Source organism: Penaeus chinensis, chromosome 5 (genome assembly GCF_019202785.1).
Source record: "Penaeus chinensis breed Huanghai No. 1 chromosome 5, ASM1920278v2, whole genome shotgun sequence".
Taxonomy (NCBI): Eukaryota; Metazoa; Arthropoda; class Malacostraca; order Decapoda; family Penaeidae; genus Penaeus; species Penaeus chinensis.
This window is the reverse complement of record NC_061823.1, coordinates 25,020,406-25,043,844: the sequence shown is the minus strand read 5'-3', so window position 1 is coordinate 25,043,844 and position 23,439 is coordinate 25,020,406. Positions and strand designations below refer to the sequence as shown.

At 37.3% G+C, this 23,439-nt stretch overlaps 1 protein-coding gene and 2 non-coding genes across 3 annotated transcripts in view; 2 read left to right on the top strand and 1 right to left on the bottom strand.

The window, feature by feature from the left end:
- LOC125025554 (cuticle protein AM1239-like) overlaps window positions 1-23,439 on the bottom strand; it is a 48,632-nt gene continuing 25,193 nt past the window's right edge. Inside the window, exon 3 of the mRNA XM_047613576.1 lies at window positions 1-145. Within this exon, the coding sequence (XP_047469532.1) occupies window positions 1-145 (145 nt within the window). The remainder of the gene's footprint in view (window positions 146-23,439) is intronic.
- Trnad-guc lies at window positions 11,250-11,321 on the top strand. The gene has a single exon. It is a non-coding gene; the product is annotated as a tRNA-Asp (tRNA).
- On the top strand, window positions 19,864-19,935 carry Trnad-guc. The gene has a single exon. It is a non-coding gene; the product is annotated as a tRNA-Asp (tRNA).

Genomic DNA, 23,439 nt, shown 5'->3' with positions numbered 1-23,439 from the left:
TCATGCTAGGTTGTCCTCATTGGCGTGGGCGGGAATGGGGTGGGGGAAGGCAGGATCCACGGGCAGGAAGGGCGACTGAGGCTGGTAAACGTTGGCGTCGGCGACGAACTGGAGGTCGAACACTTGGCCGTCCGGGAAGGTGAAGCTGAAGGGTTGATATTGCAATAGGTTACTTTGTGGGTGGCCCTTGAGATATCCCATGAATAAAAAGTGATAAACTTTTACAGACTGAGCCTTGGTGAACACTTCCTTGGCCACCAGTTTCGTGCCTGACGATGCCGTCCTCAGTCTCGACGTCTAGGGTGTAAGAACCGTTAGCAGCAGGAGGGACTCGACTAGTCTGAAGGAGACGGATGGGCGGGATGCAGGGGCGTCGTAGAAGAAAGGGCACCCAGAACCACGCCTACAAGCAACGACAACACACGATCTGAAGGTATTAAAATTGACTTCTTTTTATTATTTTCGTGAAGAATTTGACTGACCGACTCACAGATTTGAATTATAAAGTAAAAAATGTTCCACTCACTTTTTCTACCATCAACTGCAGTTGAAATATTTGCATAGTTCCGTGAAATGAGATGAACATCAGTGAATACAAATTTCCGATAGTGGTGAAAGGTATCTACATCAGAGAAGATCCAGTACTCACAGCGTTCATTTTGATTATGGTTCTTGTTGCATGCACTGAATATCATCCTCCACAGCAGGATCGAGGCGTCTTTTACACCCGTTTGTCTAATGGTGCTTTCAGGTGGCAAACTTTAATTTCGATTTAAGTATTTCAATAAAAATCTGTAAACGATGAAAATATCTGCCATTCTATGCATCTACATAATGTATACTGTATATTATCGCTAAGTAAACAGGTTCATAGCTTGTGAAAACTTTTATCAGAACCGACCTATACTGGGAAGAAGGAAAGAAAGAAAAAATCAGTTAAAGATGTCATAATTCCCTATATCTGTCTGTTTATCTCACCCTAGTATTCTATCTATCTGTCTAACTACACATATATATATATATATATATATATATATACACATACACATACATACATATATGTATATGTATATATATATATGTATATATATACACACTATCACGTGTTTGCATATATGTATATATATGCAGATATATATGTTTCCTATGGGAAAATTTAAGGGCGTAATATTTATGCAATTTTACATATTAACAGCATAATATTTATGCTTTGTTTTTTTATATATTTGTTTTTATTCATGAGACATTTATTGGTAAATTTTTAACGTTTTGAATATTTCAACATTTTAATCCAAGATATCCGCTGCAACACTGCAGGTGAAGGTTGTAAAGATAGGTTTGACACGACCTTACACTTATGCATCCATGAATGTCATGCTTTGTAAATCGTACTTAGAGAGTCCCAACCAGTTGCTGTTTTAGTTAATAAAGCCCTAACAAGTGGCTGGACGTCAGGGTCCTTATTTTAGAAGCCAACACCTGGGCGAAGGAAGCCAAAAGCCTCCCCGGCGGGGAATCGAACCCCGGTCTCCCGCGTGACAGGCGGGGATACTAACCACTATACTACCGAGGAATCGGCAATATTAAGACTCATTATCTTGGCCTTAATAGAAATTGTGTGTTTTTGCACATACGAGTGTGCGTGTGTTTCTATCTTCTCCCCAGGTGTTCTTATTTCCCACGATCCTGCTTCCCTTGCATTTAAAAGGCTTCCAACGCCAAATTCTCAGCCCTATTCTAACATTACCTTTTATGAAAGATATAAACATTTTTTTCATGAAAGAAATGGCACGCCATTCCGCCATAGCCGAGTTGCCACTGGCGAAAGCTATTATAAGGTACTTTCCATCAGACATAGGGAGCGAATAGTAGGCTGTCGTATAAGGTTTTTACAACTAAAATAATAATGATTAATAAACATTATTTCGTACATGGCACCCAGAAGAGTTGTAAATCCAGTTAAAAAAACACATTTACGTTTACAGTGATCTATCTCTACATATACATGCACGTATACACGTAAATATATGAATACATATATACATGTGTATATCTGTATATATATAAATATATATTTACACTATATACACACACACACACACATATATATATATTCATATATATAATTTATATAATTTATTCATATATATATATATATATATATATATATATATATATATATATATATGCATGTGTGTGCCCGAACACATACACATATAAGTGCATAGTGTGTGCAATATATATATATATATATATATATATATATATTATATATATTATATATATACACATACAAACATATATGCAGACACGTGTGAGTGTATGTGTGTACACACACACACACACACACATATATATATATATATATATACATATACATATATATTTATGTATGTATATATAAATATAGTTAGACAGACAGATAGATAGAATACTAGGGTGAGATAAACAGACAGATATAGGGAATTATGACATCTTTAACTGATTTTTTCTTTCTTTCCTTCTTCCCAGTATAGGTCGGTTCTGATAAAAGTTTTCACAAGCTATGAACCTCTTTACTTAGCGATAATATACAGTATATATTATGTAGATGAATAGAATGGCAAATATTTTCATCGTTTACATATATAAATCGTAATTAAAGTTGTTGCCTGAAAGCACCATTAGACAAACGGGTATAAAAGACGCGTCGATCCTGCTGTGGAGGATAATCAAAATGAACCATAATCAAAATGAACGCTGGATCTTCTCTGATGTAGATACCTTTCACCACTCTCGGGAATTTGTATTCACTGATGTACATCTCATTTCACGGAACTATGCAAATATTTCAACTGCAGTTGATGGTAGAAAAAGTGAGTAGAAAATTGTTTACTTTATAATTCAAATCTGTGAGTCGGTCAGTCAAATTCTTCACGAAAATAATAAAAAGAAGTTAATGTAATACCTTCGTGTGTTGTCGTTGCTTGTAGGCGTGGTTCTGGGTGACCTTTCCTCTACGACGCCCCTGCATCCCGCCCATCCGTCTCCTTCAGACTAGTCGAGTCCCTCCTGCTGCTAACGGTTCTTACACCCTAGACGTCGAGACTGAGGACGGCATCGTCAGGCACGAGGGTGGCGGCCCAGGTGCTCAGCAAGGCTCAGTCGTGTGAGTCTGTAAAAGTTCATCACTTTTTGTGCATGGGGATAGCTCACAAACTTTCTCTATATCGAGTTAATGTCTGCCAGCACAAGGGCCTCATAAAAAGTAACCTTTTGCAATATCAACCCTTCAGCTTCATCTTCCCGGACCGCCAAGTGTTCGACCTCCAGTTCGTCGCCGACTTCAACGGTTACCAGCCTCAACCGCCCTTCCAGCCCGTGGATCCTGCCTTCCCCCTTCCCATCCCCGCCCACGCCCTCGAGGACATCGAGCATGAGCATGAAGCTCGCGCCCGCGGAGAACTGCGCTAGTCGTCCAGCCAGGGTCACTCCGCTCCCTCACAACTCTAAGGCCGACCTTAGTCGATTATTTGATAAACGAGTTCTTAGTATTTTTTTTTACTTTCTTCATGTACATACATACATATATGCACATATAGATAGATATTGATAAAGATATAAGTACACATTTTTCTTTCTCGTTATTCTAAGTGATTTCAGTCATAAAATAATAATAATAATAATTCAGTACCAGTATATTTGAATGTTTTTATTTTGTTTTCATTTATGTATGCATATGTACATATAAATAATTCTATGAATTTATGACATGTAAAAGAACGGGTTTGTCTACCTAAGGCTACCCGTAAGTGGGGATTGAGTGAAGGAGTGGTAGCAATTTGAAAAGGGATTACTGTAATGTGTACAGTCTTCTTGACAAGAGATTGAGCTAAGTTGCTTAGTTGATGTCTGTTGCTTCAGGAAGGTAGTAATCTGCAAGATGAGTATTGTTAATAGCTGTATATGAGAGAAGATGATGTAGTAAGGGCTCTGAAGAAAGAGAGAGAGAGAGAGAGAGAGAGAGAGAGAGATAATCAACTTATACGGAAATTAACGCTACCAACAGGGAAGATGCAGCTACTCATAAGTAAATATGATTTTAACTGGATTTATATTTTCTTGAATTTAAGGTTTTTTTATGTCATGTACGAAATAAAGTTTATTAGTCATATATAGTGTAGTACTACTTTCATGTGAAACCCTACTGTTCGCTTTCTATGCCTGATGGAAAGTAGTTTATAACGGTTTTCTCCAGTATTATAAACATTAAATAAGGGCTGATAATTTAGCGTTAGTAGTCTATTAAATGCAAAGGATGAAGGATCGTGGGAGATAAGAAAACCTTGGAAGATACAAAAACACACGCAAGCGTACATGCAAAAACACACTCATATACACATAATTACTATTAATGTCATAGATGGGGTAACACATCTTGTTGATTCCTCGGTAGTATAGTGGTTAGTATCCCCGCCTGTCACGCGGGAGACCGAGGTTCGATTCCCCGCCGGGGAGGCTTTTGGCTTCCTTCGCCCAGGCTTTTGCTTCTAAAATAAGCACCTAACGTCCAGTCACTTTTTGGTACTTTATTCACTAAAGTAGCAACTGGTTGAGACTTCCTAAGAACGATTTATAAAGCATGACTTTCAAAATTTTCTGAGATATAGAAAACACAAGTAACACTGAATAGGATACAGTTGTATCCTGTGCTGTTGTTTTCCTGTGATTCCATTCCCGTAAGTTCATGGTCGCTTCCTTCCATTTCAATTTATGGAAGGAAGTCTGGCTGGTTTCCTATCTCACCGACAAGAATGGTTTTGTAGTGTACCTCTACGTTGCAACGTGACTACAACGCGTGGTCTTGCAACGTAAGCCCTTCGAACAGGGGGGGCTGTTTAATGGAATGGTAGCAAGGCGTGCTATACAGCACAGCCCGCTCGTCACGATCCTGAAGCCCCTTCATAAGTGTTTTAGTTATAACTTCTTCCAGTCAGTCATAATCAGTATTTCTCTGTTCATATCTTTAGTTTAACTTAATTATCCCTTTTCTATGGTGTCCAAAGAAATAAAACAAATAAAAAGTAAAAGAACGAAACCAAGAACAAAATGAAACCAAAACATTAAAAGGAAAATCTGTGATCCCTCAGTCTGTATATTCTCAAAAGTTGCAATACATATAACATCCTAGATAAAAAAAAAAAAAAAAAAAAAAAAAAATGTATATATATATACTCGTCTCTCCCTCTCGTAGATTAAAAACAAAAACAAAAACAAAAACAAAAAAAAAAAAAAAAACACACCAAGGAGGCATCCGGTGAGGCTGGGCGCTCCGTGAACCACTGCTGATCAGACGAGCACAACAACCTAAGAGAGAATTTGGCGGGAAGACTAGTTTATATCCTCGTTTGTCTTGTCATGAGATTTTTTTATTTATTATATAAAAAAGTTAAATTTACTTGATTATTAAAGGAAATTGAAAATCAAAACTTGAGGCCGTAAAAGAAAGTTAATAAAGTACAAGGGAAACAGAAAAAAATAAATAAAAAGATCCAGGGATGAAGAGGTCACAGTTGGCTGCCAAGAATGCCCACAGATGGTGCTGAGCCAGTGCTGCGGCTGTCAAGAGGGGGACTCGCCTAATCTGGACTCTGATCACAGTGGGGGAACCTCACGTCCACTGCAGTTTATTATAGCAGGAAATAATATAACACAAATACACTGCGTGTATACAGTATTTTTGTGAGAATGTTCTTGTGTCCGCATAAGTTTCATACTTACCATACGAATGCATATTATTTAAATATATCGGTAATATGTATCTTGCATTTAGGTCTAACTGGAAGTGATTGATTAACTATTCAGTCAGTATTCGTGTTAACAATTATGGGTGGTTGAATATTTAATTAATGTATAGTATATATATATAATGACGCAGGAATTTGCTAAAGCCAGAAACACTGTATACTAATTTCCATTTACAGCCGTCAGATAGTCTCCAGGCTGCGGTGAGAGTTGAGCATTGAATGGCAGCTGAGTGCCCATTACTAGTGCCAACATCATAAGTAAGTATAGTAAGAATGTCTCCTACAGGAATCTTGTTGATATCGGAAACAACTTTCGTTAACGTGTTTTAATTGCATACAGTTTTCTTTGTTGGCAGTTTGAGAATATATGTTTGGAAAACCAGAGCAGTCTAGGGGTCTGGGCTATATTGAGGATGGGGAGGATTTTCTTTCTTTGTGACAGCTGTTGGCCAACCCCGCTGCGTTTAATAGCGTCAATGGTACTGGAGTGCCATTCTTACTCCAGGTTTGTGTCTTCTGGTTCTGAGAGCAGGGTTAGGATGCAGTCTCTGAAGATTAAAGGTCTAGGTGAGGAAAGACCTTTGGCCATATATGAAGCTGCCATTTGTTGAATCCTAAGCTCCAAGGAACAAATGTTGGATTCAGTTGTAAGGTTGTTTAGCATAGTCCATCGTGGAGTACCGATAAATACTCTCAAAGCTTCATTTTGAAATGCGTCTAGTTTTGCTAGGAGACTGGATGAGAGTTGGACAAGTGACAGTGCTTCAAAGTCAATTATGATGTGGATTGTGTAGCCTGCTCCAGCTTTACTTGTGGTTAACCTCTTCAGAGTGTATATCCAAGGTGATCACAGGGCCTGGCATGATCATTGTGGATAGCAGAAGACTTGGAAGGGTTGACCTTTAGGCCTAAAGAGTTGCATGAATTAGTTATTAAGACAAGGGCATCTTGAACACGAACAAGTTGATGTGGTCCTGCGGCTACTAGTTGTAGGTTATCTGAATTACTGTATAGTGTAGTTTAACTCTTGACTTTGAATTTGTTTTTGAGTTTGACAATCTGTTCTATGAATAGGTTAAAAAGTATGGGACTGATAATTCCCTTCCTGTAGAGAACCTTTTTTCAAAGGAGAGTGTGCCAGGGCGATGGCCATGGAAACAGACTGAGGCTTGTTGGTTAGCGAAATAGAAATTAAGTAAGCAAGCATGTTATGGTCACAGTGTCAGCGAGTCGAAAGCTTTTTCAAGGTCCAGTGGGACTAGGGTTGCCTTTCCATGGTCAAGGATGGATCTGAAGTGCCAGTGTTTTTCTTGAATCTAAGAGATTGTGGTGGAGTTCGGGGATTTTGTATCGGAGTCGTGCGAGGATGATTCTCTTCACAGTTTTACCGAGACAGCTCAGGAGAGAAATTGGCCGGAAAGCTTTTTGGATCTGAGGCTTTGAGGATGGCTGGATGATAGCATGCTTTCAAGCAACTGGAAGCCTTCCTTCTTGATGTGATTTGTTCATTAGCTGGAGTGGAATTTTTATGCTTTCTTGTCCCATGTGAGATAGCATTTCATATGAGATTCTATCTTCCCTTAGAGCTGATACTCTGTTTGTTTAAGGCTTTTTGAAGTTCAGGAAGGGTTATTTGGTGGTCTGTGTCGTCGGAGTTCTCTACTGCGTTATCCATGATATGGAGTTGGAGGTCCATTATCAAAGGTCCCATAATGGTCTTGAACTTGAAATTCTCTTTTCCTGGTCACAATATTGTAGGCATACACAAAATGGGTTACATACCATTAACTGTTGTACATGCAGTGGAAAGATGTGCAATACTGATTTATAAACGTTTTAAATCTTTTAGCTTTAAATCTTTTAGCCATTAATGGTATTCACCATTAATGGACTCATCTGTTGATTCAACAGATAATTTTGAATAATCAATCAATTCCGAAGTTTGCTGAATGTTGCAAAAATAACCTACTCCAACCACCAATAAGTAAAGCCAATTAGCTTGTTTTGTAGTTAGCTGACATGATTCCAGGGAAAACAATTCCACGGAATTCACTTTTAAAACACTATATGGCTGAAATAGTCATGGCAGACTTATGGAGACGTGCTTTAAAGACTGCCAATGCCAACCACCCAGCAAACTAGGATATATCACTGCTTTCTCTTCTATTACCCTCTTCTCTGCTTGTTAATATACACCTTATGCATGCTTGTGTTTATTTACACACACACCCATACATACAGTGTATATATATGTATATGTATATATATATATATATATATATATATATATATATATATTGTGTATATGTGTGCGCTTGTGTTTATGAATAAATAAATAACATGTGTATACACTATAGATATACATATGTTTATATAATTATATAAATGTATATACACGCGTCTATATATATATTTTTTTTCTCTCTCTAAATATATATATATATATATATATATATATATATATAGAGAGAGAGAGAGAGAGAGAGAGAGAAAGAGAAAGAGAAAGAGAGAAAGAGATCAACCTACAGGGAAATGAATATTATCGGCAGGAAAGATGCAGCTACTTTTGAATTTCAATATTTTGTATACCATGTACGAAATAAAGTTTTTAAATCAGTACTGTTATTGTAGTGCTACTCTCATATGAAACCCTACTATTCGCTCCCAATGTCTGATGGCAAGTATTAAAGAGTTAGATTATATAAGGGCTGATGATTTAGCCTTGGAAGTCTATTAAAAGCAAAAGCTGCAGGATCGTGGGAGATAAAAAAAACCTTGGAATATACAAAAACACACGCGAGCGTACATGCAAAAACACACATAGACGCACAATTACTATTGAGGTCATGATAGGGTTAATATATAATACTGATTCCTCGGTAGTCTAGTGGTTTGTATCCCCGCCTGTCACGCGGGAGACCGGGGTTCGATTCCCCGCCGGGGAGGCTTTTGGCTTCCTTCGCCCACCTGTCCGGCCACTTCTCAGTACTTTATTATCTAAAATACAACTGGATGGGACTTCCTAAGTGTTGTAGCGGGACGCCAGGCTCCAGGAGGAGAAAAGTATAATTGAATAAATTGAAGGTCCTGGCGATCTTGAAGGTGTATTTCCTTGACTGGCAGTAGGGTAAGTTAGGGGACACTATGGAGTAGACCTTTGTTTTTGTTTTATTTTTATGATTGCATGTAAAATATGTTTCCGGACCTCTGCATATATTGGAACTTGACCTTTGCACATAACAGTTGAGTAGCCCTGCACTAGAGTATCTGATGAAAGTATTTTTTTCGTCCTTTCAGGATAGAGAAAAACAATAACAATGAACAGGATACAGTTCGTATCTCATACTGTTGATTCCATATCTGTAAGTTTCTGTTCGTTTCCTTCTACTTTTATTTGTCTGGCCGGTTTCCTATCTCACCGGCATAATAGGTTTATTATAGCGAGGCATAACATAACTCACAAATATACTGCGTGTATACAGTATATTTGTGAGAATGTACTTGTGTCCGCATAAACTACATGCTTACCATACGAATAAATATTTTCTAAATATATCGTTAATATGTATCTAACACTTAGGTCTAATTGTAAATGTCTGATTAACTATTCTGTTAATATTTGTGTTAAGAATTATATTGTTTATATTCCGTATATATATATATATATATATATATATGTATATATATATATGTTTATGTATATATACACACAATTATGCACTTCGATTTCTACTAAACTATACATGTTTCATATGTAGTTCCAACTTTAGGGATACATGAGCTGTTTCCCGTATCAGTGAGTGAACAAGTGTTTACGTTTCATGCAGCATTCAAAGCTATCACATTACACTTGGATTTGAATAGCTCAAGCATGCAATTTGTTTTTTGCATTGATACTGGATGTTGTGGTGGCGGACACTGATAGATGTGTTGGGATATTATGATAGTATAACACCATTCTCAATAAATATATTAATAACTACTTCCTTAAATAAATCACAGCGTAAGTAGACCATGGATGTGTAAGAGGATAAATGATTCCTAGTGGACGACTCGGGCAGATCCCGAGGGCGCGAACTTCATGCTCAAAACGCCCTTGCCGAATCTGCCTGAGGGCATGGGCGGGGGAAGGCAGGAGCCACGGGAAACAAGGGCGACTGAGACTGGTTAAAGATTGTTTCGTCGAGTAGGTGCGACTGAAAAGGAGAATGAGATCCAACCCTTAGAGCAGGCTCCGTTGACGTAATATATAACCGATGTAAGGAAGCCTACAATCTCTGATTATCTCACTGATATATGATGCTTATGTCTCATGTACTTGCCCTACGGACACTTGCAAAGTATCACCTGGGCCACCTAGATCGTGCCTGTTGATGCCGTTCTCCGTTTCAACGACGAATGAGGAAGAGATGTCTATCGCAGGAAGGACTCGATCGTCGCAAATGATTCCCAACACTCCTTCGGGAGATGATGGGTTGATTGCAGATTTCGGAAGAAAGAATCAAGATAAGACACTCTCTCCACTTCTCTACAGGAATATGTAATTTATTTTATGAACTATTTCGTTAACGAATATTACTTCCGACATTTGTAGAATATAGTTTGATTTACAATAGACCCCTCACATTTTCCCTATTGATTGTGTCGTTTTTGCTAGCGTGATTCTGCGAAATAGAGCTGATGCGCTGGGCATAGCCATCAGCCAGAAGATGCATCCAGGGAATCAATTTCTGACTATCAGTTGTTTAAGAAGTGCCTTACGCATATAATCGTGGCTATCATTAAACGGATGCCTCGGTAGTATATTGGCGGGGAATCATAAATTCCATATATCTCTGTGTGGAAAAGGATTGTCCCTTTCTCGCTGTCTGTTCGTCTCACCCTCGAATTTTCTCTCTTTATATATGTATATATATGTATATATAGAGATACATATACACTATATGTATATGTACATACAGTTTACACACACACACACACACACACACACACACACACACACACACACACACACACACACACACACACACAACACACAAATATACATACATATATACTACTGTATACATCAATGTATATATATGTGTATATATATATATATATATTTACATACATATCAATCTTATTCATACACTATGTGTGTAGGAATAAATGAATAAATACCGATGTACGTATTGTCATATACTGTAGATGTATATAAAAATGCATATGTACATACACATTTATCTATATATATAGAGAGAGGGAGAGATCAGCACATACGGAAATAAACAGTACCAGCAGGTAAGACGCAACCAGATCTGATTTTAACAATTTTCTTGGATTTCAGTATTTTGTGTGCCATGTACGAAATAAAGTTTATTAATCATTATTACTATTGATTTGTACACGCGTACATGCAAAATATCAAATACACACACAATTACCAGTAAGGTCATGATAGTGACCTCACATATTGCTGATTCCTCGGTAGTATAGTGGTTAGTATCCCCGCCTGTCACGCGGGAGACCGGGGTTCGATTCCCCGCCGGGGAGGCTTTTGGCTTTGGCCAAAATTGTCTAAAATAAGCACCATGACGTTCGGTCAGTCTTTGGCAGGCCGGGCCATATTTATAAGGCCCGGGCGAAGCTAGAACTTCGCAAATCATAAAGAAGAAGAAGAAGTCTTTAGCGCTATTTCACTCAAGTAGCAACAAAATGAAAGACTTTATAAAAAAAAAATATATAAGTCACCGACATAAGAGGTTCTATATGCCGAGACATAACTGTCTATGTTGCTTGTATACAGTATGTTTGTAAGGATAGGCTTGTTTTCGGATGGGCTACATACTTATCATACGAACGAATATTCTAAAAAAAAAAAAAAAAAAAAAAAAAAAAAAAAAAACGGTAGGTACATATCATGTATCTTGCACTTAGATTTATTCAAAATAGTGGGTGATTGATTGTTCAGTTAATATTCGCGTTAAGAATTATGGGCGAATTAATATATATATGTATAAAGAGGACTCACTATTTTCATCGTCCGCCGTATCATTCACATCTTGAACTATCTATTTCGTTAACAGATGTTATTATCGGTATTTAGAGAAAACACCAATCTTTAATAGATCCCTCACATTTGTCATTCTTTGTGTCGCTTCTGCAAGCGTGATTCTTTAAAATAGAACTGACGCGCTAATCCGAGCCATTAGCCAGAAGATGCATTCAGGGAACGCTAAATATGAAATACGTGATAATCATCATTAATATGATTTTTTGGCTATCAACTGTTTAAGGAGAAAGCACTAGTCTATGGCGTACGCTTATAATCCCTCGGTTAGTGTTGGTGGTGGTAAATCATAATCTTAATGATAATAAATTTGTCTACTTTTTATGATCATGATCTTGCTGCTATCATTATTTCCGTATACACTCCACTGTAAAACCTTTACTTTTGCAAGATTAGCTGGTTGTTGAAGGCTGAAAACACCTGGGGTGACGAAAAAAAAAATCAGAAAAAAAAAAAAAAATCAAATGGTCTGGTAACATAACTTACCAAAAGATGGGTTATGACGTAATATACATTGGGGCGGAGGCAACGCCAACACGATCTGAATGTAATATATTGACTTTTTAAAGTATTTTCGTGAGGAATTTGACTAACTATTAAGCAACTCTTAGATGTAGATTATAAACGAAACAATATGGGACTCTCCGTTTCTACCATCAACTGTAACTGTAATATTGATTTACTCCGGGAACTTTGATAAGTATAAATGAATATAAAAATTCAATACACCAAAAAGAAGAAAAAAGATCCATTACTCATAGCTTTCAATTTGATCAATATAGTTTAATTTACAATCGACCCCTCACATTTTCATTTTGATCATGGTTCCTATTGCAAACACTGCAGAATCATGCTCTACGGCAGGACCGACACGCCGTTTATACGCGTCGGTCTAATGGTGCTTTTAGGTTGCTAAGTTGCCAAATGCCACATTTCGCAACTTTAATTGCTATAGAAGTATTGCAATAAATGTTAATGATTATTTATATCACTGTAAATCAGATACGTAAAATATATTATGAAAATATCCGCAATCCTATGCATCTACATATACTTTATATTATCGCAAAATCAAGCTCGTGAAAACTTTTCTTATCATAATCGACCTTTACTGGAAGAGAAAGAGAGATAGATAGATAGATAGATAGATAGATAGATAGAAAGATAGATAGATAGATAGATAGATAGATAGATAGATAGATAGATAGATAGATAGAGAGAGAGAAAAAAAAATATATCTTTATTGATCTAATAATATATATGTATGTTACTATACCCACACACTCATACACATACGTGTATATGTATATATGTATGCGTATATATAAACACATACATACATATATACATATACCTATATATACATATATGCATACAAATATATACACATCTCACACATATGCATTTATGTATTTATGTTTGTTCGCGCATAAATATATATATATACATATAAACATATGCATATATATGTATATATGCATACATATATATGTATGTACACACACACACACACACACACACACACACACACACACACACACACACACACACACACACACACGCACACACATATGTATGCATATATATATATATATATATATATATATATATTCATTTGTTCTCATATATATACATATATATATATATATTTATATATAAATATGAGAACAAATTAATATAAATGTATGTATATACTGTACATATATGTTTATATCTATACAGATATACACGTGTATATATGTATACATATTCATATTTATATATGTACATGTGTGCAAATATGAAAATGTACGTATTACATAAATGAATAATGGGTTTATACAAATAAATATATATATGTATATATCTATATCTATCTATCTATCTATTCATATGTGCATATATTGATGCAAATATTTGTATAAATTTATCATTCTATATGTATGTAAATCAATCTATACGTAAATCAACATCACCAGTAGGAAAGATTCAGATACTCATCTGTAAATGCGGTTTTAACAGGATTTACAAAATTGCATACCATGTACGGAATAAAGTTTATTAATCATTGTTATTGTTGTGCAACCCTCAATTGAAACCCTACCATTCGATCTAAATGTCTGATGGAAAGTACTTTATAACGGCTTCAGCCAGTGTCAACTATTAATGGAGCGCCATTTTTTCATGAATTTTATTTTCGTTTTTCATAAACTTTAAAATTATATTAGGGCTTTAGGGTTGGAAGTCTATTAAATGCTAGGGATGCAGGATTGTGGGAGATAAGAAAGCCTATGGAGCGGATACAAACATGCACAAAAGCACACCCACGTGCGCGTACATGCAAACAGACACAATTACTAGTAAGTTCATGATAGAGATATATCACATTGCCGATTCCTCGGTAGTATAGTGATTAGTATCCCCGCCTGTCACGCGGGAGACCGGGGTTCGATTCCCCGCCGGGGAGGCTTTTGGCTTCCTTCGCCCAGGTGTTGGCTTCAGAAATAAGCACCCTAACGTCCTGCCACTTTTTAGCACTTTATTTAGTAAAATAACAACTTCCTAACAACGATTTCTATAGCATGGCATTCAAAAATATTTTGAGACACTAGAGTATCTGAAAGTTTTTTTTTTTTTTTTGTCCTTTCGGGATATAGAAAAACATTAAAAACACTGAACAGGATGCAATTGTGTTTGGCTGCATAGGTTTAATTCAGGTTTAGTATAGCAAGGCGTAACGTAACTCACAAACATACTGCGTGTATACAGTATATTTGTGAGCATGTACTAGTGTCCACATAGGTTACATACTTAACAAGCGAATATTTTCTAAATATATTGGTAATATGTATCAAGCTCTTAGGTCTAATTGCAGTAGTGATTAACCATTCAGTTAGTGTTAATGTTAAGAATTATGGGCGGATAACTGATCTGATTATCTAAAATTATCTGCCACGTAAACAGCTAAGGTCATGTTAAAGTATTTAAATCCTTATAAATGTATCGATGTTTCTTAAATTGAAATAAATTATATATTTAAGGCATAAATATCGTGCTCAGTTATTATTCCCTTGGGAAACTAATAAGATTTTCTATTTCACGATCCTTCAGTGCATCTGTCTTTGGTCTGAGAATGATACACATCTTTCCACTGCATGTGCGACCGTTAGTGGCTCTTGGCATCCTCACAACGTGCTTCACTTTTAGCCATCATCGGCCCATGAGTCAATCTTGTGTGCCCGATTCTCTGCCTTGTTAACACAACTGCGAATTGTTGTGGCAGAGTGTGTGGTGCAAGAAGTATTGGAGGTTAGGGGATGAGAGGAAGAAGGGTGGGCGAGAACTGAGACAAAAGACATGGGCATGTTGCTTTGGTTTTGGAAAATTAACTTTTTCCTTGTTCCTTGTTACTAATACTTTTTTTTTTCAAATTTTGAACTTTTTACACTGTTTTGAAGAAGCTTCATGAGCTTATTTGCGGTGGCAACAGCATACTGGACCTGGACTGTTGTCCTTGATGATCCATTGTACCACACTGTAAACACACTCTTGGTAATCCAGTTTCTCTAAGATGGCAAAAGTTGGCTCCATGCCCATAACCTTGATAGTGGAATCTTTATGTCTTTACCTTTAGGTTGTAACTTTCCAACGTAACTGATTCCGGAAGGACTAAAAATTCAAAAGTTATAAGAAGAGCCGGTGTCGATTGTTTCACATCATCAGCTTCTTCTTAAAACGCTTTAATGCCACTACCCTAAAATTCTTTAGTTCCTCAGAATATCTCATCAGGTCTCGGGAAAAGACAATTCCCCTGCACTGACTGATTTTTTTGAGAGAACAGGACACTTGAGAATGTAGCCTACATATCACATGTAGGCTACCATCTCGTTGTGGGGTGATCCGTGGATCATACTGGCACACCTTAAACTATCTTGTGATGTACTCCAAAACTATGAAGATCCATGATCTACATACCATCAATGGCCTTCACCACAAGGTATTTACTATATAAAATACTTTCATATTTACCAGGTAAGATTTCATCGACGGAATGAAGAATTTTCTCCTTATCTGGTTTGGGAAGCATTCTGTTTTACATTCTTACCCTTAGGAAGCTGGAAAGGTTCCAGAGTGACATGTGACGTTCGAGAGGGATTAGCCAGGGGATTGCTCAGGTCGTCAGGGAGAGAGCCAGCTCATTTTCAATTTATGGAAAGCATATAAATCAGAACTCATTTCCTCATCCCCCTTCCGCCATGGACTCCAACGAGAGGAAGATATGTGTTGGAGCTCATATACACTGAAACAGCCAAAGGGGTAGTGAGGAAATATATGAAGTCACCACCCAGTGCTGATGGCAGTCGCGGGACCTATGCGATTCTGACTGGGCAGTGCCTACTTAATTAACCATAATCATATTTGATCTGCTGACTGACTAGTCCGGGCAAGGAAACAATGACCAAAGAGGTGTGTTGCTCTGTCTGCCAGCGAAACGGGACGCCACACAGCGGCAAATGGTAGAGTTCTCCCTGGTCCAAGATGGAATGAACCAGGGGTGGGTGCTCCATCCCCTTTCATAGTCATCAACCAGAAGATGCATCAGGGAACGTTAAATATCAAATAAGTGATATTCATCATCACTATAATCAATTTCTGACTATCAATTGTTTAAGAAGGAAGTACCAATCCATGGCTTATGTGCATATTATAGTGGCTAGCTTTGTAGGAATGCCTCAGTAGTGTAGTGTTTAGTGGTGGGAAATCATAATCTTAACGATAATAAACTTGACACCCTTTTATGATTATGATCTTCGTATTATCATTATTTCTAGATATACTCAACTGGAGTGACATATATCCAGTATATCCTTTACTTTCGCAAGATTAGCTTGTCTGAAACTGGTGACAAGGTTTGATAAAAATTTCCTTTTCTGGACATATATTAAGGTAATGACAGATATACACACATATTAAAACACATTAAAATATATGTTCGTTTATAGTAGTCATAATATAATTCATGAGTTGATATTGAATATTTGGACCTTTTTATTGGCATAGAAATTATTTTTCGATCAGAATAACGCGAAAGAGAAATTAATATCTCCATGATGGACTCGATCGTCGCGCATGATTCCGACCAGTCTGACGGGGGCGGATGCAGGAGTGTTGAAGGAGAAAGATGGAGTGTCAACCAGAACCACGAGCCACGCCAACATGATCTGAAGGTATTAGATTGACATTTTAAAATTGTTTTCGTGAAGAATTTGATTAACTATAGGCCGACTCACAGATGTGGATTATAAAGTTAACAATATTTTTTTCTTCTTCCAATAAATGTTTGAATCTGATGAAAATAGGATTAAGAGGAGCAACGATTTAGGCTTAATCATTTTCAAAGGTTGACAGACTAAGAATTCAGACTGTGATAAGCGAATTAAGGTAAGCAGCTGCATACATTCCCTAGCCTGGCACTTGTTCTAGAGGTATGAGGTAATTACTTTGAGTGGCTGCCATTAATTGTTTTTGTGGGAATCAAAACAAAAAGGTTGCGTAACAGCACAGACTTGCTAGAGAAAAGACCTTTAAGTGCCATCCTCTCGGAGGCAATGAGACATCAGGTGAAAGGGAAAAGAGAAGCCAGCCGTGAATGGGTCTGGGAAGGGTCACTGATACCAGTGGGAATTTGAAATCACATTGTTATGTCTGAAATTAACTACAAGATCCAAGAAAAATGTTTCTTCCTGGGGATGAATTTAGATAATTACAGGTTTGTCACATACATACGCACGTTAGAATAAATTAATTCAATAAACGTCCGTTTATAATAATCATGAATATACTTCGTGAGATTATTTCAGATATTTATAGAAATAGCTATAGAAATTGCTCTTCGATAAGAATAACGCGCGAGAGAAAATGTGAATATATACACTTGCAGTTAAGTCCTAATAGATACAAAACATTTTGTATCATAACTATACGACAAATTTAACAGCACCAAGCACAGACTCGCTTGAGAAAAGATCTAGTGCCAACCTCTCGGAGGGCAATAAGACAGCAGGTGTATGGGAAAGAGTGGATACCTCCTTTCACCATAGTGACAAGCCGATTATGAATGGCAGGCGAAAAAATAGATAAGTAAGAACACTGAAATAAACATATTCAAATATAAGTCTGTTTATTTTAATTATGAATATACTACGTGAGTTTATACCAAATAGTTCGACCTTTTTATTAGTACAGAAAACATTCTTCGATCAGAATAACGCGAGAGAGAAATGTGAATATCTACATTTGTAGTTCATATACATACAAAACACTTTGTTTTCTAACTATACTATTTACATGTATTACATCACTTTGAGTGATAGAATACATGTAAATATGTAAATCCTACTACATTGAAAGAAAACTGTAAAGGGTAAAAATTTATTCGCAAAAATATCTGTCGTCGGCCGTAGAGTTTTGAGGGAGAGGAGTAACCCTTGCTGGATGACTCACGTAACTCTCCGCGGGCACGAGTTTCATGCACAAGACACCCTCGCTCGATCTGCTCGAGGGCGTGAGCGGAAAGGGGTTAGGGGGAAGTAGGAGCCAAGAAGGGCAACTGAGGTTGGTAACTGTTGGCATTGGCGACGAGCTGGAGGTTTACCACTTGGGCGTCTGGGAAGGTGAAGCTGAAAAGATGATTTTACAATAGGTTGCCAAGTACGACCTGTATGCTGACAGGTTTAATACAAGGTGATATACAATATTACAAAATATACCATACATCACGAGATATATATTTGCTTAGTTCAGTTAAATGTATCAAACATACTTCCGATACTGGTAAAAACATTTATATCACAAAAGATCCAGTACTCATTTCAAGAATATGTATATGAAAATAATGATGTCATTTTATGCATCTCCATATGTATGCTAAAAAAGTATCTTTACTCGGGAGTGGATGAAACCAAAACGATCCCTACAATAGGTTGAGTTCTTGGGCAGCCATGGGCAGAGATTTCCCCAAGATCATACCCGCAATCGTCATATTGTCGTTGCCTAAGCAATTAAGCCTAAGACTTGCCAGTGTTCGCCAATCAGGTGGTGGTAACACGAAATTTTAATAGTATTATACATTTCAAAACGAATTTTTTAATGCAGCCGAGCGAAGTGAACAAAACCTTAGTAAAATTAGTTATTCTAGGGGTATTTACAGATATAACCGGATCTATGCAAGTGTAATTAGTGGCCCTTGGGGGGGGGGGGGGTAAACAGTTTAGGGGGGGACAAACTATTTTCGTCGTCGTATCATATTGTAAAGTCAGAAAGAGTAAAGGTACTTTTTTTCTTTCTTTCTTTAGCGAGTGTACAATATTGCCAAAGAAATAGGTTAATTGCTCGTGAAAACTTTTATTCTTGTCAAATAGAAATCATGTACAGATGTCATAACTCCATATACCTGTGTGGAAAAGGATTGTCCCGTGCGTGTGTGTGTGTGTGTTTGTGTGTGTATGAATGAATAAATAAATAAATAAATATATATATATGTACTGTAGATGTACATGTTTATATAATATATAAGCGTATATAACAGTATATTTACACACATCTCTCTATATAAGGAGATCATACTCTACAGAAATTAACATTATCAGCAGGAAGGATGCAACTACTCATCTGTGAATATGATTTTGACTTGCTTTACTATTTTCTTGAATTTCAATATTGTTTATGCCATGTACGAAATAAAACTTATTAATCACTATTATTGGTGTGCAACTTTTATATGACACCATACCATTCGCTCCCTATGTCTGATGGAAAGTACTTTATAACGGCGTCTGCCAGTGTCAACTAGTCTGTGGGGAAATCGAATACCAATTTTTTATGAATAATTTTGTTTTCATCTTTCATAAACGGTAAAATTATATTAGGGCAGAAAATTTTGCGTTGGAAGTCTGTTAAATGCAAGGGATGCAAGATCGTGAGCAATAAGAAAACACAAGCACACACACACATATGCGAGCGTACATGCAAAAACACATTGCCGATTCCTCGGTAGTATAGTGGTTAGTATCCCCGCCTGTCACGCGGGAGACCGGGGTTCGATTCCCCGCCGGGGAGGCTTTTTGGCTTCTAAAGTCCGGCCACTTTTTGCCTCTTTACTCACAAAAGTAGCAGTTTAATGAGACATCCTAAGAACGATTTATAGAGCATGCCATTCAAAAATATTATTAGACACAAGAGTTTCTGACAGCATTTTTTTCGTTCTTTCGGGGGAAAAAAAAAATCTAGTTCTCATTAAAAACTTTAAAGAGGGATGTAAGCGGTTTATATCTCGTGCTGTTCTTTTTCTGTGATTTCACTTCTACAAGTTTGTGATCGCTGCTTTACACTTTATTTTATTCAAGTGTCTGGCTGGCTCTCTATGTCGCCAGCATAAGAGGTTTATTATAGCGAGACATAACTGTCTGCTTGTATATAGTATGTCTGCACTTGCTTGTGTCTGGATGGGCTACATACTTACCATACGAATTAATATTCTCTAAAATCAACGGTAAGTACGTAATATATAATTTATATAATAAACTATCTAATTCACTAAATGAGAGGAATCTATTATAAATTCAACTTATTTCTACAAAAGTTTTGTAGAAATAAGATTAATTTATAATAGATTTCTCGCATTTTTCATATATCTTTTCTCGCTTCTGCAAACGCGATTCTTTGAAACAGAACTAACGTGCTATTTATAGCCAATAGCCTGAGGGTGCATCCAGGGAACGCTAAATATAAAATAAGTTATATTCAGTACAATTAATTTCTGACTTTCTATTGTTTCAGTTTACGTTAAGTACCAGTCTATGACATGCGAATATAATTGTGGCTAGCTTTGTACGAATGCCATGGTTGTGTAGCGTTTAGTGGCGGTAAATCAAAATCTTGATGATAAACTTGACTACTTTTTATGATCATGATCTTATTGTCATTGTTTCCATATATACTCAACTGGAGTAACACATAGGAACGATAGGCTTTAGAAGTTGCAATAGGTTAACGGAACTCTGATTGTGATAAGTGAATTAAGGTAAGCTCAGGACAGCCTGTTACTCGTTCTGGTTATTGTGGTAATCAAGACAAGAAGGTTGTGCAGCAGCACACAGGCACAGACTCGCTTAAGACCTAGTGCTAACCTCTCGGTAGGTATTGAGAAAGCAGGTGCATGGGAAAGAGTGGAGACCTCCTGTCACCGTTGTGAGAGGTCTGCCGTGAATGGGTCTGAAAGTGGTCACCGATGCCAATGGTTATTTGAAAGCACGTCGATGCCACAAGGTCATACAAAAATGTTCCTTTTTGGGCATAAATTTAGATAATCACAGATAAGCACATATAAATACGTCCTCCTATGAAAATCATGAATATACTACTTGAGCTTATATAAAATAGTTCGACATTTTTATTACTATAGAAATTCATCTTCGATCAGAATAACACGAGAGACAGAAATGTAAATATTTCGATTTGTATTTAAGTCCTAATATATTTTGTATTATATATATACAACAAATTTAACACTTTGAGTGAATTAATTCATGTAATGGAGAAAGAAAGTTGTAAAGGGTCAAAATTTATCTGCAAATAAATAAGACACAAGGAAATAACAAACACTCATCACATAATGATATAACAGCAAGGAGTAACAGAAGAAACTGAAAAAATAAAAGGACTTTTGAGGGAGTGGAGTGACCCTGGCTGGGTTGATTGATTGATTATTTGAAATTATCTGCCGCGTCAGCAGCTAAGGTCATTATTTTAAAATATTTAAAACATTAGAAATCAATAAATAAATGTCTTAAAAATAACAACAAATATTATATTAAAAATCAATTATAAACATTATGCTCTAAATGTATAAAATTATTGCATAAACATTATGCATAATATTTTAGTGAAAATACTAGTCTCTCTAAGGAAATAATAAGACCTATGTCACAATCGTCCCCCAGTACATTTTTCAGTGTATATGGAGAAACAAGTACATACGCCTTTGGTATGAGAAAGTTGCACATTTTTCCACTACATGTGCGACTGTTAATGGTTTTTGGCATTCCTCACAGTGTGCTTCACTTTTAACTATCATCGGTCCATAAGTCAGTCTTGTATGCCTGATTCTTAGTCTTGTTAATACAGCTTCAACTTGTCGGTTGGGATGGATGCTAGTCACCCAGCTGCTAAGGCCATCTCTAATATCTCGCAGTTTGTTTCTAGAGGTATGTCTCCATTATTCCCTCCATTTACTGGGAAGACAAACTCCTGATGCTGGGTTTCAAATCAGTGTGTGGAAGAGGAAAACAAGCATCATAGGGCTGATCGGCAACTGCCTTGGCCTTCCGATCAGCTCGCTCATTCCCAATGATACCAACATGCGCTGGCAACTAACACAGAGTCATCTTTTACGTGCTGACATTAGTGCAAGCCAGTCTTGAACCTCCCTCACCACTGGACATGATGAGTTGATTGCTTGATTGCTTGCAAGGCACTGCCAGAGTCACAGTATATTACATTAGAATCGTTCATAAGATCTCTAGTCATCTTGACTGCTGCAAGGATGGCATGTAACTATGCAGTGAAGATCGAGGCTGCTAGTGAAAGACTGCCAAATGCTGTCTTCCTTCTGCTCACTGCTGCAAAGCCCACACCATTTCCAGATTGACAAACTACCTCTTCTTAATGTGTTTGGCACCACCTGTGGTTAAGGCCTGCCCCAAACCTTTAGGCTGTCCCTTTGATGGGCTGCTGAACTTTGAAACTTGTTTCCACAGGCCTCCTTTGGACAGGCTCAGGATTTCTTTGCCTGGGCAAAGTATGGAGCTGAGTCTTTGCTTCAGGAGCATTCTGTCTAGCAGCGGATGCCTCTGTGGATGTGCTGGCAGCTACTGTCACCGTTGAGGCCGCTGGAGCTTTGACTGATGGCTCCAAAGACCTTACTTTGGGAGGAGGAGTCTCCTGAATAGAACCTGCACTCCTACTCCGCTACCTTTGGAACAACTCACCAGAGGCAGTTTCAGCATTTGAGGACTGAGGGTAGTGGCAGAGTGTGTGGTGTAAGAAGTATTGGAGGGTAAGGGATGGCGGGAAAGAGGACAGGTTAGAATCAAGACAAAGTACTTACCTGGTTGTGCAAATAGCACACGGACATGTCGCTTTGCCTCTGGAAAACTTTCATGCTCCTTATTACCAATACTTTTTTTTTTACAAATTTGTACCTTTTTACAGTGCATTGAAGAAGCTTCATGATCTTCTTTGCAGTGGCAACAGCATATTGGACCTGGATAGTTCCACACACTCTTGGTTGTCCATTTTCTTTAAAACGGCAAGAGTTGGCTCCATGCCCATAACCCTGGCAGTGGAAGCATTGCATAGGGTTGGGCATATATGGGTTTACCTTATGGTAGTACCATGCCAACTTGACTGATTCTGGAAGGAGAGCAGGTGTCAATTGTTTCAAACCACCAACTTTCCTTTTTAAAATGTTTTACTGCTACCACCTTAAAATTCTTTAATTCCTCTAACAGTTTCTCCTCAGAATACCTCATCAGGTCTCGGGAAAATACAATTCCCTTACAC